This window comes from Urocitellus parryii, chromosome Y (assembly GCF_045843805.1).
Source record: "Urocitellus parryii isolate mUroPar1 chromosome Y, mUroPar1.hap1, whole genome shotgun sequence".
Taxonomy (NCBI): domain Eukaryota; kingdom Metazoa; phylum Chordata; class Mammalia; order Rodentia; family Sciuridae; genus Urocitellus; species Urocitellus parryii.
Window position 1 is genome coordinate 30,711,361 of NC_135548.1, and position 17,430 is coordinate 30,728,790.

A 17,430-nucleotide genomic window follows, 5' to 3' on the forward strand; every position below is an offset into this window, starting at 1 on the left:
TATTTTGACTATGTGATAAACAACTACATTGTGCCTTGTATTAGTTAGAGGCTACATTCCATTTTTCAACAAAAGAAATTTAACATTGGGAAGTGTGTACTGGGTCTTGGAGGATGGAAAAGGGGAAAGTTGAGGTTATACTGCAGGCAACAGTATACCATCCTGAGCTGGGGTCTAGGGCAGTGATTCTCTACCCTGATCTTCATCAGAATCCCCTGGAGGGCTTGTTCAAGCAGAGTACTGGGCTGGGGCCTGGCTCTGGCCTGGCTGGGGCCTGAGGATTTGCATTATCTAATGAACATTTTCCAATTGATGCTGCCAGTCCCAGGACTATAGTCTGAGGAACTTAGATCTAAGGAAGAGCTTGTAGCTATTAAAACCTAGAAGCTCATATGTGGATTCTAACCACAACAAGGGAGGTTGAGGAGGACAAGAAGAAAAGTCCATTGGAATAGACAAAAGAGAATGAAGGGAAGGGAGAGGAAATGGATTAGAAAGGACAGTGGAATTAACTGGATGTAACTTTCCTAGTCTTGTATTTGAATATACCACCAAGGTAACCCCGCATCATGTACAACCCCAAGAATAGGATCCTAATTAGAATAAGTTATACTCCATGTATGTATAATATGCCAAATGCATCTGCTATCATGTATATCAAAAAGAACAAATAATTTTTAAAAAAAATTAAAAAGAAAATCCTAGAAGCTCAGAAAATGGGCCTCAGAGTAAGTACTCAGATCTCCGAGAAGCAGCACTGGCCAGCTGGAGGTGTTATCTCAGGATCTTGGAGGAAGGACCTCATGGAGTCTGGACTCAGTGATCCATCCAGGAGGTGTGGTCCAGCTGGTGCTGGTACCTCCAAGGACTTGAGATGAGGATGGTTCTGGAAGGGCCAAAACCAGCTGGAAGGCAGAACCAACTGTCTCTATCAAGATGAGAGGAACTGCAAGCAAAGGGGAAGGACAGGACTCACTCCCTTCTCCCTCCTCCAGCCATCCAGGCCCCCTCTTGTGCCCTGAAGGGAGCAGCAGACAAAGCAGAGTATCCTGTGCTGAGATCCCAGGTCCAGCATTATAGGGCCCAGTACAAAAGGGTGAATCTGGAGCTGAGAGACAGTGGAACCTGCACACATAAAGCATGCTCTTTCTTATGGCATACCGTCAGAGCACTCAAGTGAGTCAGCTGGCTGGGTTTAAAAGCCAAGTAGGTTTTTTGTTTGTTTGTTTGTTTTTGGTTTTTAACATTTATTTTTTTAGGTGTAGAAGGACACAACACAATGCCTTTATTTTTAGGTGGTGCTGAGGATCAAATCCGGGTCCCACCCACCTAGGTCAGCGTTCTACTGCTGAGCCACAATCCCAGCCCAAGAGCTGCGTGTTTTGAAGAATTAGAATAGCACTCTTTATGGAGAGATGCTCAGACTGTGAGACAATGAGCAACATTTTCTGTCTCAGTCTCATTCTGCTGCACCTTTGTATCAAATGGAACAGTGAGGCCACACACTTGAATGGAATGGGGAGGCCAAAATTTATTTAAGTTAAATACATATACGTGACTCCTCATGTATTTCACAAAGTTAGATCATGTTACACATAATATTGTATGACTTCCTTTTTTACTCTATTAATATGAGAGCATGAGTCACATAACCAGGGGATCTGTTCTGAGAAATGTATCCTGGTGCAAACACTGGAGGGTACTTACACAGACCAAAACAGCTATAACCTCACTAGGCCAAAGACTGCTGTCACATATGTGATGCTTTGTTGACCAGAATGCTGTTATGTGACCCATGGCTGGACCATGATTACCTTTAACTTCTAATGACTACATGGTTTTTGTGTTTTTTTAAATGGCTGCATGATAACATTCCATATTATGAAACTCAGAAATTTCTTAATGCTTCTTCTTTTGGGGAACATTTAGTTTGTTTCCATTATTTTGCTTTTACAAACAGTGGATCAGAGATTCTCGTGTCCTCACATCCTGCACATTTGTCTAGTTATATCCTTAGGATAAATTCTTAGAAGTGAAATTTCTGAATTAAAGGGTATGAGCATTTTAAAAACTTTGGGTGTATATAAAGGTTGAGATCCTTTTGAAGAAACTTGTGAAATCAAATTCATTTTCTACAAATTCATGTAAATTCTAAGACATAATAATAAAAGTAGTAAGTGTGCATTTTGATTATTGCTAACACATTAGCATATGTAAAATGTATGATTTAGTAGAGTAGCACTTATTATTTTAATGAGGTAGATGGATGTTACAAAATGTTCAATATAGAGAAATTATAGCACTCTATGTTCATTTTGTAGAACTGAAAATAACATTTTACCATAAAATTTAGAGATTTTACCATTGATCCATCTGTAGTTTTATAAAATATTGTTGATTTCAATCATTTTTTCTTTTCTTTTTTTAGAGGAGATATTGCTATGTGTTTTGCCCAGGCTGGTCTCAAATAATCCTCCTGCCTCAGCCTCCCAAGTAGCTGGGATTATAGGCATACCACCCACCTGGCCACAGTGATTTATTCTTTGTTGATTTCTATGAACAAGCCAAAAACTTATAGCAGTCCAACATATCTTTCAACCCCTTGCTTATGTCTGGTTTATTTACCTCCAGTGAGACACCACCTGTTTCCATATGGGAAGGATGAATTTGCATTTTAGGAGGGTCCAGTCTAGAAGCTAAGACATCATTCATGTCAAGTTCTTGGTTTGTTCCAGAAACTCCATGAGGCTGAGATTCTGTAGACTCGAGTTCAAGCCGTCTTGAGACATTCGGAGTCTAGTTCTATTGGTGCCCACTCTCTCTCACTAAGGCCTACCGTCTTCTCTTGCAGACAGGCCCCCACCGTGTGAACGTGCTGTGTGATGTGTCTGGGAAAGGCCCCCTCACTGCCTGTGATTTTGACCTCTGCAGTCTGCAGCCTGACCAGCGGCTAGAAAACCTGCTGCAATATGTGAGTTCCGAGGACTTTGAGAAGCAGAACTAGGAGGCCCGCAGGACCAATCGGCAGGCTGAGCTCTTTGCCCTGTACCCATCAGTGGACGAGGTAAGTGCAATAGTCTCCAAACTGGACAATTTAACTGAGGACTCAGGGTCCATAGGAATATTCTATCCTTCATTATCACTGTAGAGCAGCACCTGATGTTGAGATGGTATGATTCCTGGGGATGTTTTTTGTTTTGTTTTGTTTTCACTTAGGCAAGTCTGCATCACAGCAGAGCCAATTATTGATCATAATACAGATGGGATTCTGATAATAATAACTAGTATTTTCATAGCACTTTACAAAACATGTTTACTGAGATTAACTTATTTAGTCCTCAAAACATTTTAAAGGTCTATATGGAGCAACCCTACTCAGAGTCAAATCATCCAGTTTTTTAAGGATACATATTATTAAATATTGATGTTCTTTAGTGTTTCCTTAACATTATTTTATTGGTCCTTTTGTACAACTGGAGAGACCTGCTTTGAAATAATTTCAGGCTAAGATAATCACAGCCATGTGCCCAGTATATGGAATTTTAGGATCTTGCTTGTCCACCTCTTTCTTTATTGAAGCTGACCTGTGACAACTGGATAATTTAGACCTTGCCTGCAGTCACTTGCTGGGATACTTTGGAAGGGATGAAAGTGGCCATTATTCAAACCTTGTGTCTGCTTGGGCTCTTTGTATTATAGAGGGCTTTTGGCCTTCCCTTCTGTGTATCAGCTTATCTACACTGTTGGGTCTTTGCAGAATAGATTCCTGCTATATCTTTGCTATTCAAATTTTATTAAAATTTCAGTTGCAAGAAGTAAGATTTGAAGAGATTTTTTCATTAAAAAAAGATATGCCATATACTTATATTTGAAATTTGGACTTCGGGTCAAGCAAGAATATCAGGAAGCCTAATTCTCACCCCCTGTGATGCCCCCCCCACCCTGGGAATTGTTTGCTGACTCACCTTTTGATGTCCTTACCATTGGTCAGCAAAAAGGACAGTTCAGGAAACAGCAGTCATTAGGTACAACATTGTAATATGGAAATATTATTGAGGACATTGACCATCCAGCACCTCTCCTCAAGGAGCTAGGGAGAGGGAATAGGCCTCAAGCCCTCAGGCAAAGATTTGTGCATCCTGAGACAGTGTGCATGATCAGTGGGGTGTGCATCTCCCGAGTTCGTCACTAAGAGTTCCTCACTGAGAGTTCCTGTTCACCTCTACCAACCATGACAGCTTCGTTATTGGAGTCCTGAAGTTCCTTTACCTTTATTTTCTTGTTCTTATTTTCTAACCACTTCGTTTTCTCATCTAATTATTTTATTTGCAGTTTTATCTGCAGCCTCAAATCCTCTTCTGAATGAGGCAGATTAGAAAAATAAATTAACATACCTATAGTCCCAACCACTCAGGAGGCTGAGGCAGGAGGTCACTTGAGGCTAACCTGGACACCATAGTGAGACCCTTTCTCAAAGAATTAAAATGAAGTTAAATACCTCACCTATATGTGGAATCCAAAAATGTCTACTTCATAGAAACAGAGAGTAGAAAGGTACTAATCAGTGGGCAGTGGGTAGGAGTAAAAATGTTTATGGAAAGGTACAAACTTTCAGTTAGACTAGAGGACTAAGTTTTAGTGATCTGTTACACTATAGTGACCACATTTAATGATAATATATTGTGTATCTTTAAATTGCCAAAAGAATAATTTAAACATTTCTCAAAAAAAGAAAAGACTAATTGGTAAGGGAATTGATATGTAATTAACTTGGTTTAATCTTCCTAGAGTATATACATAAATCAAACTTCACATGAATATACACAATTATTATCAACTTAAAAAGCAAGTACATATGGGTTGAGAATGTAACTTAGTGATAGAATATTTTTCTAGCATGCATGAGACCCCTGGGTTCAATCCCCAGCATTGCAAAAGTGAAAAAACAAAAAGTACACTAATAGGAATAATATGTTTAATATTATCATCTCCATTTAGATTAGAAAGTGAGAATCAAAGAGGTTGAACAATTTATTCAAGATTCAGCAAGTCAGGCTGGGATTATAGCCCAGTGGTAGAGTGCTTGTCTTGCATGTGTGAGGCACTGAGTTCGACCCTCAGCACCACATATAAATAAAATAAAGATATTGTGACCATCTACAACTAAAAATATATATATGTTTTAAAAAAAAAGATTCAGCAAGTCAACTAAATTTTAAAACAGGGACCTCACATGCTGCCTCCACATCACAGGTTTGTGTGCTTGCATATGCTACCTATTATATTAGCACATATAACTGAAATTTAAAGATGGCATTTTAAAAATCATATCTTCCAACTTTTTAGTTTCTGTCTACATTAAAATTCTTTGCCGTATTTGTCAAGAAATAGTAAATCTGACTGATTTGACCTCTACTTCTTTCTTTTTCCTCCCATTTCCGTGGAGATGCTAACATGTAATAAAGAAAGCTAAAGTGGACACCAAAAGAGAGAAAGGAAACCAAAGGATTAGAACAGGGACAGTAGGACATTAGCTAATTCAAGTCCCCCTGGTGGACTAAATGGGGGGATGCCCAGTCTGAACTGACCAAAACAATGAAACATAAATTGCCTCTGAAGGAACTTTGTTTTATGGTCCGGAAACTCAGATGCTACTGAAAGTTATAATCTAGCCAAGTTCCTAAATGGCTGCTTTTCTTGAGTAAATAGGAATGCTTTATAATTAGCCGACCAACTATTTGTAAATTTGTAGGGCTAAAATGCTTGATGGCCTCTGTACCAGCACTTTTAAAATTTTGAAGCTGTTCTTACAGAAATCGCCTTTGTACTTATAATTTGTACTTTATACAAAGAAAGTCCTGTGGAATTGAGGTGAGTCTCTGCCTAATCTGAAAGGATTATAAATGTTGATTTTTTAAAAATAATACATTAATGACATTATTCTATATCATCATTATTTTATTTCCTGGAAATAAAAGTTAGAAGAGGTGAAGTATTAGATCCAAATTTTGACTAAGTCAGTAGGAGAAACCAAAGTAGAATTCAGCCACCAAACTTTGCCATGTGAGTTCTGTCCCTGATTCACAGTCCCTAGGAAAAGCATCTTATGGGTTGATTTTTAAGGAAGACACCACCACACTCCAAATAACAGAAAAAGAGTTTGCTTAGGAAGGACTCTTGGTTACAAGTGACACTCTTTTGGTTCCCAACTAAAACCCAATTTGGGGGTTAAAAAGTGTGGGGGGAGAAATACTCATTGACTCACATAACAAGATCAAAGGTCAGCAACTGTGGAGTTGGCCTCAGGGTTCACTGAGTCTGTAAGGGAAAGAATATCATCTCTCTCATACTTTCTCCCCTGAATCCTCTCTTTATTTGTATGTATTTCCTAAGATAATAAAAACAACAAGTATTCACTAGAGCTTCCTATTTCCTCTTTCTTCTTCCTCCTCCTCTCCTCCTCCTCCTCCTCCTCCTCCTCCTCCTCCTCCTCCTCCTCCTTCTTCTTGTATGTGTGTGTGTGTGAATTAACTCCTATTTCAGACAACTGGGAAGGCTCAAGAAATTCATAAAGAAGAAATTTGGGAAATATATCACCCAAATGTTATAAGGAGCCTTGTTTGGATCCTAATTTAACAAATTGAGATGGAGAATTTTAAACTGACAAAATATTTAGTGGCAGTAAGAAATTATTGTTAATTTTTTAGGAGTAATAATGGTATTACTGTTATGTTTTCAAAAGTCCTTACTTTTTAGAGATATTTACTGAAATACTGACAGGTGAAATCATGTGATGTTTGGGAACTTTCTTCTAGTATTGAGTGGGGGAGTATAGATGAAACCAGGCTAACTATTCATTGAAATTGTTGAATCCATATGAGGTAAATGATGATTCATTGTATTAGTCTCTTAACTTTTGTATATATTTAAAATTTTCCAAACCAGGCACAGTGGCACACGCCTATAATCCCAGGAGCTCAGGAGGCTGAGGCAGGAGGATCGCAAGTTCAAAGCCAGCCTCAGCAACAGCGAGGTGCTTAGCAACTCAGTGAGACCCTGTCTCTAAATAAAATACAAAATAGGGCTGGGGAGGTGGCTTAGTGGTTGAGTGCCCCTGAGTTCAATCCCTGGTGCCAAAACTTGTAGATGGACACGATACCTTTATTTATTTATTTATTTTGTCATATATGACAGCAGAATACATTACAATTCATATTACACATGTAGAGCACAATTTTTCATATCTCTAGTTGTACACAAAGTAGAGTCCACCATTCATTCATGTCTTCATACATGTACTTAAGGTAATGATGTCCATGTCATTCCACGTCTTTCCTACCTCTGTGCCCCTTCCCTTTCTCTGCCTCCCCTTCATCCTACCTAGAGTTCATCTAATCCTCCCATGCCCGCACCAACCACATCATAAATCAGCATCCTTAAATCAGAAAAAAAAAAACATTTGACACTTGGCTTTTGGGGATTAGATAACCTCACTTAGCATTATATTCTCCAACTCTATCCATTTACCTGCAAATGCCATAATTTTGTTCTCTTTTAATTCTGACTAGTATTCCATTGTGTACATATACCACATTTTCTTTATCCATTCATCTACTGAAGGGCATCTAGATTAGTTCCACAGTTTAGTTATTGTGAATTTGGAGGCTATAGTTATTGATGTGGCTGTGTCCCTGTAGGATGCTGTTTTTAAATCCTTTGGGTATAGATCAAGGAGGGGACAGCTGGGTCAAATGGTGGTTCTATTCCCAGTTTTCCAAGGATTCTCCATACTGCTTTCCATATTGGCTGTACCAATTTGCAGTACCACCAGCAGTGTATGAGTGTGCCTTTTTCCCCACATCCTCGACAACACTTATTGTTGTTTGTATTCTTAATAGCTGCCATTCTGACTGGAGTGAGATGAAATCTTAGAGTAGTTTTGATTTCCATTTCTCTAATTGCTAGAGATGTTGAACATTTTTTCATATATCTGTTTATCAATTGTACATCTTATTTTGAGAAGTATCTGTTCAGTTCCTTGGCCCATTTATTGATTGGGTTTTTTTTTTTTGGTGTTAATATATTTGAGTTATTTATATATCCTAGAGATTAGTGCTCTATCTAATAGTGCATATGGTAAAAATTTTCTCCCATTCTGTAAGCTGTCTATTCACTTCACTGATTATTTCTTTTGCTGAGAAGAAACTTTTTAGTTTGAATCCATCCCATTTATTTATTTTTGTATTAATTCTTGCACTATAGGAGTCTTATTAAGGAAGTCGGGGCCTCATCCAACATGATGGAGATTTGGACCTACTTTTTCTTCTGGTTTAATTCCTAGGTCCTAGATTCATTTTGAGTTTTGCATGGTGAGAGATAGGGGTTTAATTTCATTTTGTTGCATATGGATTTCCAGTTTTCCCAGCAACATTTGTTGAAGAGGCTGTCTTTCCTCCAATGTATGTTTTTGGCATCTTTGTCTAATATAAGGCAACTCTAATTATGTGCGTTAGTCTCTGTGTCCTCTCTTCTGTACCATTGTTCTACAAGTCTATTTTGGTGCCAATACCATGCTTTTTTTGTTACTATTGCTCTGTAGTATAATTTAAGGTCCAGGATAGTGATGCCACCTGCTTCACTCTTCTTGCTAAGGATTGCTTTATTTATTCTGGGTCTCCTATTTTTCCAGATGAATTTCATGACTTTTTTTTTCTATTACTATGAGAAATGTCATTGGGATTTTGTTTGGAATTGCATTAAATCTATATAGTGCTTTTGGTAGTATAGTCATTTTGACAATTTTAATTCTGCCTATCCAAGAACAAGGTTGATCTTTCCATCTTCTAAGGTCTTCTTTAATTTCTTTCTTTAGTGTTCTATAGTTTTTCTTGTAGAAGCCTTTCACCTCTTTCATTAAGTTGATTCCCAAGTATTTTATTTATTTTGAGGCTATTGTAAATCCTCATTTCCCTTTCAGAGAATTTGTCACTGATATACAAAAATGCCTTTGATTTATGGCTGTTGATTTTGTATCCTGCTACTTTGCTGAATTCATTTACTAGTTCTAGAAGTTTTCTGGTGGAATCATATTGTCAGCAAATAGTGCTAATTTGAGTTCTTCTTTACCTATCCATATCCCTTTAATTTCTTTCATCTATCTAACTGTTCTGGCCAGTGTTTCAAGAACTATAATAACTAGAAGTGGTTAAAGAGGGCATCCCTGTCTTGTTTCAGTTTTTAGAGGGAATGCTTTCAACTTTTCTCTGTTTACAATGATGTTGGCCTGGGGCTTGGCATAGTTAGCTTTTATGATGTTGAGATATGTTCCTGTTATCCCTAGTCTTTCTAGTGTTCTGAACATGAAACGGTGTTGTATTTTGTCAAATGCCTTTTCTGCATCTATTGAGACGGTCATGTGGTTTTTATCTTTAAGTTTATAGATGTGATGAATTTCATTTATTGATTTCTATATGTTGAACAAAACTTGCATCTCTGGGATGAACCCCACTTGATCATAGTGCATTATCTTTTTGATGTGTTTTTGTATTCAATTTGCCAGAATTTTATTGAGAATTTTTGCATCTATGTTCATTAAAGATATTGGTCTAAAGTTTTCTTTCTTGGATGTGTCTTTGCCTGGTTTTGGAATCAGGGTGATATTGGCCTCATAGACTGAGTTTAGAAGTGTTCCCTCTTTCTCTGTTTCCTGAAATAAATTGAAGAGTATTGGTATTAGTTCTTCCTTAAAGGTCCTGTAGAACTCGGCTGTGTATCCATCCAGTCCTGGGCTTTTCTTGCTTGGTAGGCTTCTGATGACATCTTCTATTTCATCACTTGAAATTGATCTATTTAAATTGTGTATATCATCCTGATTCAATTTGGGCAAATCATGACTCTAGAAACTTGTTGATGCCTTTGATATTTCCTATTTTATTGGAATACAAGTTTTCAAAATAATTTCTAATTATCTTCCGTATTTCTGTAGTATTTTTGTTATATTTCCTTTTTCATCATGTATGTTAGTAATTTGAGTTTTCTTTCTCCTTCTCTTCATTAGCATGGCTAAGGGTCTGTCAATTATATTTATTTTTTCAAAGAACCAACTTTTCATTCTGTCAAATTTTTTAATTGTTTATTTTGTTTCAATTTCATTGATTTTAGCTCTGTTTATAATTATTTCTTGTCTTCTACTGCTTTTGGTGTTGATTTGTTCTTCTTTTTCAAGAGCTTTGAGATGTAATGTTAAGTCATTTATTTGTTGACTTTTTATTCTTTTAAGGACTTAACTCCATACAATAAACTTTCCTCTTAGTACTGCCTTCATAGTGTCCCAGAGATTTCAATATGTTGTATCTGTGTTCTCATCACCTCTAAGAATTTTTTAATCTCCTCCTTGATGTCTTTTGCAACTCATTGTTCATTCAGTAGCATATTATTTCATCTCCTTGTGTTGGAGTAGCTTTTAATTTTTATTTTATCATTGATTTCTAATTTCATTCCATTATGATCTGATAGAATGAAGGATAGTATATCTATTTTTATATTTGCTAAGAGTTGCTTTATGGTCTATTTTATAGAAGGATCCATGTGCTGCTGAGAAGAAAGTATATTATCTCATTGAAGGATGAAATAGTCTATATATGTCAGTTAAGTCTAAGTTGTTGATTGTATTACAATTGTAATTGTATTGTTCAGTTTTTATTTGGAAGCTCTATTAATTGGTGAAAGATGTGTGTTAAAGTCACCCAGAATTATTGTGTTGTGATCTATTTGACTCTTGAACTTGAGAAGAGTTTGTGTGATGAACATAGACACTCCATTGTTTAGGTCATATGTATTCATTATTGCTATGTCTTGTTGATGAATGGTTCCCTTAAGCAGTATGAAATATCCTTCTTTATCTCTTTTGATTAACTTTGGCTTGAAGTCTACTTTATTTGATATGAGGATGGAAACCCCTGCTTGCTTCCACAGTTCATGTGAGTAGTATGATTTTTTCCAACCTTTCATCTTCAGTCTGTGGATGTCTTTTCCTATGAGATGAGTCTCTTGAAGGCAGCATATTGTTGGGTCTTTTTTTTTAAATCCAGTCTTCTACTCTATGTCTTTCAATTGATGAGTTTAAGCCATTAACATTCAGGAATATTATTGAGACATGATTTGTATTTCTAGCCATTTTTGTTTATTTTTGGTATTTAATTTGACTTGGTTTCTTCTTTGATTAGTTTTTTCCTTTAGTGTAATACCTCCTCTTGCTGACTTTCATTGTTGTTTTTCAATTAGTCTTCATGAAATATTTTATCAAAGGTGTTCTGTAGTGCAGGCTTTCTAATTTAAAAATTTTAACTTTTATCATGTAAGGTTTTTATTTCATCATCAAATCCAAAGCTTAATTTTGCTGGATATAAGCTTCTTGGTTGGAATCCATTTTCTTTCAGAGTTTGGTATATACTGTTCTGGGATCTCCTGACTTTGAGGGTCTGGGTTGAAAAATCTGCTGAGGTATGAATTGGTCTCCCCCGTATGTGATCTGATTCCTCTCTCTTGTGGCTTTAAGACTCTATCCTTAGCCTGTATGCTAGGTATTTTCATTATAATGTGTTTTGGTGTGGATCTCTTGTTATTTTGTGTTTATTTATTTTTTATATGGTGCTGAGGATTGAACCCAGTGCCTCATCTGTGCAAGGCAAGCACTCTACCACAAAGCCACAACCCCAGCCCTTACCCTTCCCTTTTTAGTGAAATTCCCCTGTGACTTTTTCACTGTTTTAACATGTTTAGATAAGGAATCCAGCAGGTCTAACTTGTTTTTCTCTCTACTGCTTATTTACAGATCTCAGAAAATTTCCACTGTGACCTGAACTCTGACCAGTTTAGAGGATTTCTGCGAGCTCATACACCCTCAGTTGACCCATCGAGTCAGGCAAGATCTGCAGTCTTCTCAGTCACCTACCCATCCTCAGACATCTACCTGGTAGTCAAGGTAGTTAAGCACAATGTGATATGCACATGCTAATGTTCCCATTATTGCTTTATTCCCAGCCTGTGTGTGGGGTGAAATGACAGAATATGTCTACATGTCCTTCATGGGATTTGAATTGTTTCCTTCTCAACTTGCTCCTTTTGCCTTATCAGTAAAGTCTGTTTGGCTGTTTTGTTTTCACAGTACTAGGGATTGAACCCAGGGCCTTGTACATGCTAAGCAAGTTATCTACCAACTGAGCTACATTCCAGTCCATAAATTCTGTTTTGAATACTAGAAAGTCTTGGGTTTTTTGGAGTCCTACAGTCATGTAGATACATGACTGACAAATACCTAAACTTTCTGAGATACATCTGCCAAGTGGAAATGATCACAGTGACCTCAGTGAGTAGTTGTAACTTCATATTAAAGCCTTGTCCTTCCTCCTAACTAAAGAATGTGAACTTTGCTGTGGGAGAAAGGAACAACATCTTTCTTGTAGTTTCCTCACAATGTTCATGTTTTCTCAGAAACCATCAGCTAAATGTTTCCAAGTTCAATCTCTGACAGACTGAGGTAAGGGACTGTGATTTTCAACTTTCACTCTCCATTTCTATCACCATCCCACATACTGTGCCTATGGAGAATCAAAATCTGTGGGGCCATTGCAGCTAGAACCTTCCATTCTATGCTGTACTCTTGGCTGATGTAAGAAAACCATAGACTTTTGCCACATACCAACACAATTGGATAGAATTCAACAGCAGTGGGTATTTAACTAACCTCAAGCCAAACAATTGGACTTATTGACTCTACACCAAGACTGTAAAACAAATAAAAACAGCAAATCCCGGTATCTGATTTCGTATACATTCAGCCTTCTGCGTTTAGAACATTTTCAATTTAGCTCAGTATCTTATGCCCATAATCCCAACGATTTGCCCAGGATCTTGTGGTAGTAGCATATAGATTCCAAATAATTCAGATAACTTAGAAGTTACTTTCTTGACACCATTTTACAAAAACTATGAAAGATGGGAATAATCTAAAGTTTGAAGGGAACCTGATTAAGCTTGTGGAAAGTATGGTTAAAAAAATGTTGCTAAAAAGACACATCTATAGTTGTCAAACATGTCCTTTCCATTGTAGTATTACTTAGAGATTCAGAACATTTAGCTTAAATTACACTATGGCTGTCCTACAAATTCACAGTTGTCTCTTGATCTAGGAAACCAATAAAACCAACACCAGTTTTATGGAGTAAAATTGTATTTCAAACTTACTTCTTAACAGATGACTTTATTTTGATTGATCCATAGTAGGTTACCAAATAACTGTGGTAATATCTTTTGATTACTATCAATAACAAAATGTGTTCCCAAACTTTGAAATGTATAAATGTATTCATTTGGCAATAACAAACATACTTTAAATTATCTGGATATAATTGTGAAATTTAAATATATATAGCAAGACAATGCCTAGTTTGCTTTCTATTTATCTTTAGCATTTATCATTGCTGCTTTTCTCCTAAATATGTAGTAAATGCTGTTGTAATACTTAGCTCATACAGGTAGGCATCATTTGATAAAGAGGGGCTTCTTTCTATCGTATTTTTAGTCTCAAGATGAATAACAGGATTTTAACCATATTTTAGGTACAGTCACCTTGTTCAAGTATTAATATGCTATGACTTTAGGAGGTCATTTCACATATAAAGATTAACCTTAAGCTTTCTAAGAATTGTTTTAAAATATACAAATCAGACTGAACAGAGATGAAGGAAGCCTCTCTACTTTAAAAGTCCCAGATGGGTCTGAGGTTGTGACTCAGAGGGAGAGTGCTAATCTAACATGCATATGGCCCTGGGTTTGATCTCCAACACTGAAAAAAACAGCCCCTCATTATTCTAATATGCTCCTTTGCCCTAGCTCCCATGGTTGTGAGGACTCATGCATTTCACGACATATACTTTTACACATCAATCATAAAGGACCTTACCATGGGTATTGTATCACCTTGTGGTTCCTTCTCATGAAGTACTTGGAGTCTCCCTTGCCCAGTATTGTCAAGGGATAGTACCTCCTGCTCTGGTTGAATCTGGACTTTTCTGCTTCCAGATTCTGGTGATCCCTTTGCCATGGGTTTCAAATAAAGCCAGGGCATTCCCCATCCTTGCCTCAGGATCCTGATTAAAATATTCATAATCTTATGTTCAAAGTTTATTTTAAAGAGCATGTTTTTAATCATTGACTTCATGGAAAAGATTAGCTTCCTTCTCATTTATTGTACAAGTTCCTGTCTATGAGCTTCAAGAGAATGAGGACCATATTTATTATGTTCACCACTTAATCTCCCCAGTAGCTATCACCATAAATGTTTTTTGAATGAATGAAGGAATTTGGATAAACAGGAACACAAGTCAGTTTCTAGCTCAATTACTATTTGTGTTTCCAATGTGGTACATCCCTCATCGGACCAACCTTTCCTTCAAGCTGTGAGAATAAGAAAGGTTTTTACATTCTTCTATGCTTCCTGAAACAGGTGTCTATTGAGCTGCATTATGCCACTTCCTTTGAAACCCCATTAATGCTCTCTCCATCAGTAGGGTATGCTGGTTTAAATACTTTGTGCTTAACTGAGCTTGCCTATTAAAATCATGTGTCTATGGAATATGTTGACCTAAATTTCTTCTTCAAGGACATCTCAACTAATGGCTCAAGTTAATGGGCCTAAATCCACTTGTTTTTCTCATCAACATCAAAGTTAAATTTTCTTTGCACAGAGAATTAGAAAATTTCAAATTTCTCCTTTTCCTTTTCCTAAACATAGTGCCCAGATTTATGGCACCTCCCACTAGTTCCTTCACCTGAAACAAAATGGAAGGTGCTGGACAGTTATAGCATTCATTCATCTCCCATCCAGCTAGCAAATTGAGAAGCTGCACATCTACAGTTTTTGACTTTCTTTACAAGTCTGCTAAATCCAAAGAAGTAGCCCTAATAGGAAACACAAGGGACACAATTACAGATAATTTATTCTGTTCATTTATTCATTTTGTGGAAGGTGATAGTCCCCAACTTGACTTTTATGGAAACCATATTTCTTTTTTACTTTGTTAGCCATAATAAAGAAAATGAGCTTTTCACTTCCTACATATGTCTCATGGGTTTTGTTTTATAAATAACTTTTATTGCATTTTTATTATGGATATAATACATGTTTATGGTTTAAAAATAGAAACTACATATCAGCAATAGGAAGAAAATAAGAATCACACATAATCCCACCATACAAAGATAACCACTGTTAACATTTGCTGTATTCCTACTATCATCCTTTTAACATGTCTTCTTGACTTTTTTACAAAACTGTGTGGTATACTTCACATTAGTTTTTTTAAATCAGAAAACATATATTATGGGCACCCTATGCCATTGAACATGTTTTCATTTTGGTTTTTGGTTTGGGGGTTTTGGGGGTGTTGTGGGGTTTTTGTTTTGTTTTGGTTTGGTTTTGGTACAAAGGATTTAACCCAGGGACACTTAACCACTGAGTCACATCTCCAGACATTTTTGTATATTTTATTTAGAGACAGGGTCTCACTGAATTGCTTAGGGCCTTACTAAGTTGCTAAGGCTGGCTTTGAATTTGCAATCCTGCCTCAACCTCTGGAGCCACTGGGATTACAGGCGTGTGCCACTTTGCCCAGCTTGAGCATGATTTTGATGGCTGCAGAGATTCCACTATGTGGATATAATTCACTCACTTGTTTTAATATTATTCTTATTGGTAGGTTGAAAAAGTCCTTCAACAGGGAGAGATTGCTGACTGTGCAGAACCCTACATGGTTATAAAAGAAAGTGATGGAGGAAAGGTATGATGATTTGATTATTGGTAAATGATTAAATCTTAGGATTAGAAGATATTTACAGAGGTGTTCCACAAAATAGTTCATGTGGTCTAGCCTATAATATGTCCCCATATGAAACACTAATAAATTGTATTTAAACAAAAGAAGAAAGAGAATCTATTATTGATGATAATCTTTAAAAGTAATAAATTATTGAACTCACAAAAAATGACATGCACCATCCCATCGTAAGACTGTAAAATTTGGCCAGGGCAAAAACCATATCCAATCATCTTGCTTCTGAGGCTCTGACACAGATGATTGGGAGGGCTCTGGAGACCCCATAAAATTAAACAGTACTAGAGATCTCCTGACCTTTCTCAACACCATGGATCATTGTCCTTTCCAGTATCAATAACTGGTAATTGGCTGTGACTACTGTGCATCATAAATTAAATAGTAAATTACAGGTCCCAGGCCATTAAGCACCAACTTACAAAAGTTCTCCAAATGATTTTTTAAACCTGACCTTTCTAGAAGAAAACTTCCCTAATCAGACTAATACCTTTGAAATAAATTGATTGAACTCAAAACACTTCTTTTTTTTTCCATTTATCATTCAATCTGAACTTGAAAAGAACACACTGGAAGTCTTGTCAACTTAATGAAGAAGTTGTTGGCAATATTTATTCTTATTGAAGTTTTCCAAGGCAACTTTTGTTTAAAAAAAAATCTTTGGGGGATCTTGGTAGATGATGGATTAAATTTTTATCCCAATTTTCTCTCATGAGAACTAGGTCATACAACTAGATCTGAAAGAAGCGCTTGTGGATTCACTGGTATATTAATCCTTGGACATTTCTTTTATAGTAGAAGTTACAGTTTACTTATAGCCTGCTTCAACCTCCTCCTATAATCATTGTTTTCTGATCAGCTAGACTTCTGGTGCAAGTTGATATTTTCTGCTGATTCACTCTCTAGTCAGTGGAGTTGGGGTTTGCAGATGGGTGGCATATTCATGTTAGAAGTAGTTGACTTGCTGCTGGTGCCATACTGTTTGTTTCAGCTCATCTCTTTCCATTTTCCTCTAGAGTAAAGATAAAATTGAAAAACTGAAACTGCAAGCTGAATCCTTCTGCCAACGTTTAGGGAAATACCGGATGCCGTTTGCCTGGGCTCCTGTGAACTTAGCCAGCATCTTCAATGTCTCCACCCTTGATAGGGAGGTAACTGATGTGGAGCCCACAGTTGGTAAGATTTTCATCTGTTGTAAGATGGGAAGGGATCCCCAGTGTACTGACTCTGAGGTCAATGCTTAATAGTGAGGCTTAAGAGAGCAGGAAGGTGTCCGAGACAGGAAGGAGGAAAGAAATAAATAGAATGTAAAACTAGCCTGCTGGAATTGCATATGTTTGATTGGACAGGGATCCTCAAAACAATTGCCATGAACAAATTTATGGAGCTTAGGTATACTCTCACATTAAGAATTTTGGTTGGAATTTTCTGGATTTTTTTAACATTTCAAAAGATTAATTTTTAGTAGTCACTCCCTCTCAAACAATAAAAATTGTGGAAAATAACAAAAAATATAGTAATAATCCATAGTGTGTTAAAG

General features: G+C 36.8%; 1 protein-coding gene across 1 annotated transcript in view; it reads left to right on the forward strand.

The window, feature by feature from the left end:
- The window catches only part of LOC144251003 (dedicator of cytokinesis protein 8-like), a 98,408-nt gene that overhangs the window by 18,028 nt on the left and 62,950 nt on the right, over window positions 1-17,430 (forward strand). The window contains 4 exon segments of the mRNA XM_077794141.1: window positions 2,852-3,064; window positions 11,834-11,983; window positions 15,759-15,839; window positions 16,907-17,066. Coding sequence (XP_077650267.1) covers window positions 2,852-3,064; window positions 11,834-11,983; window positions 15,759-15,839; window positions 16,907-17,066 — 604 coding nt within the window.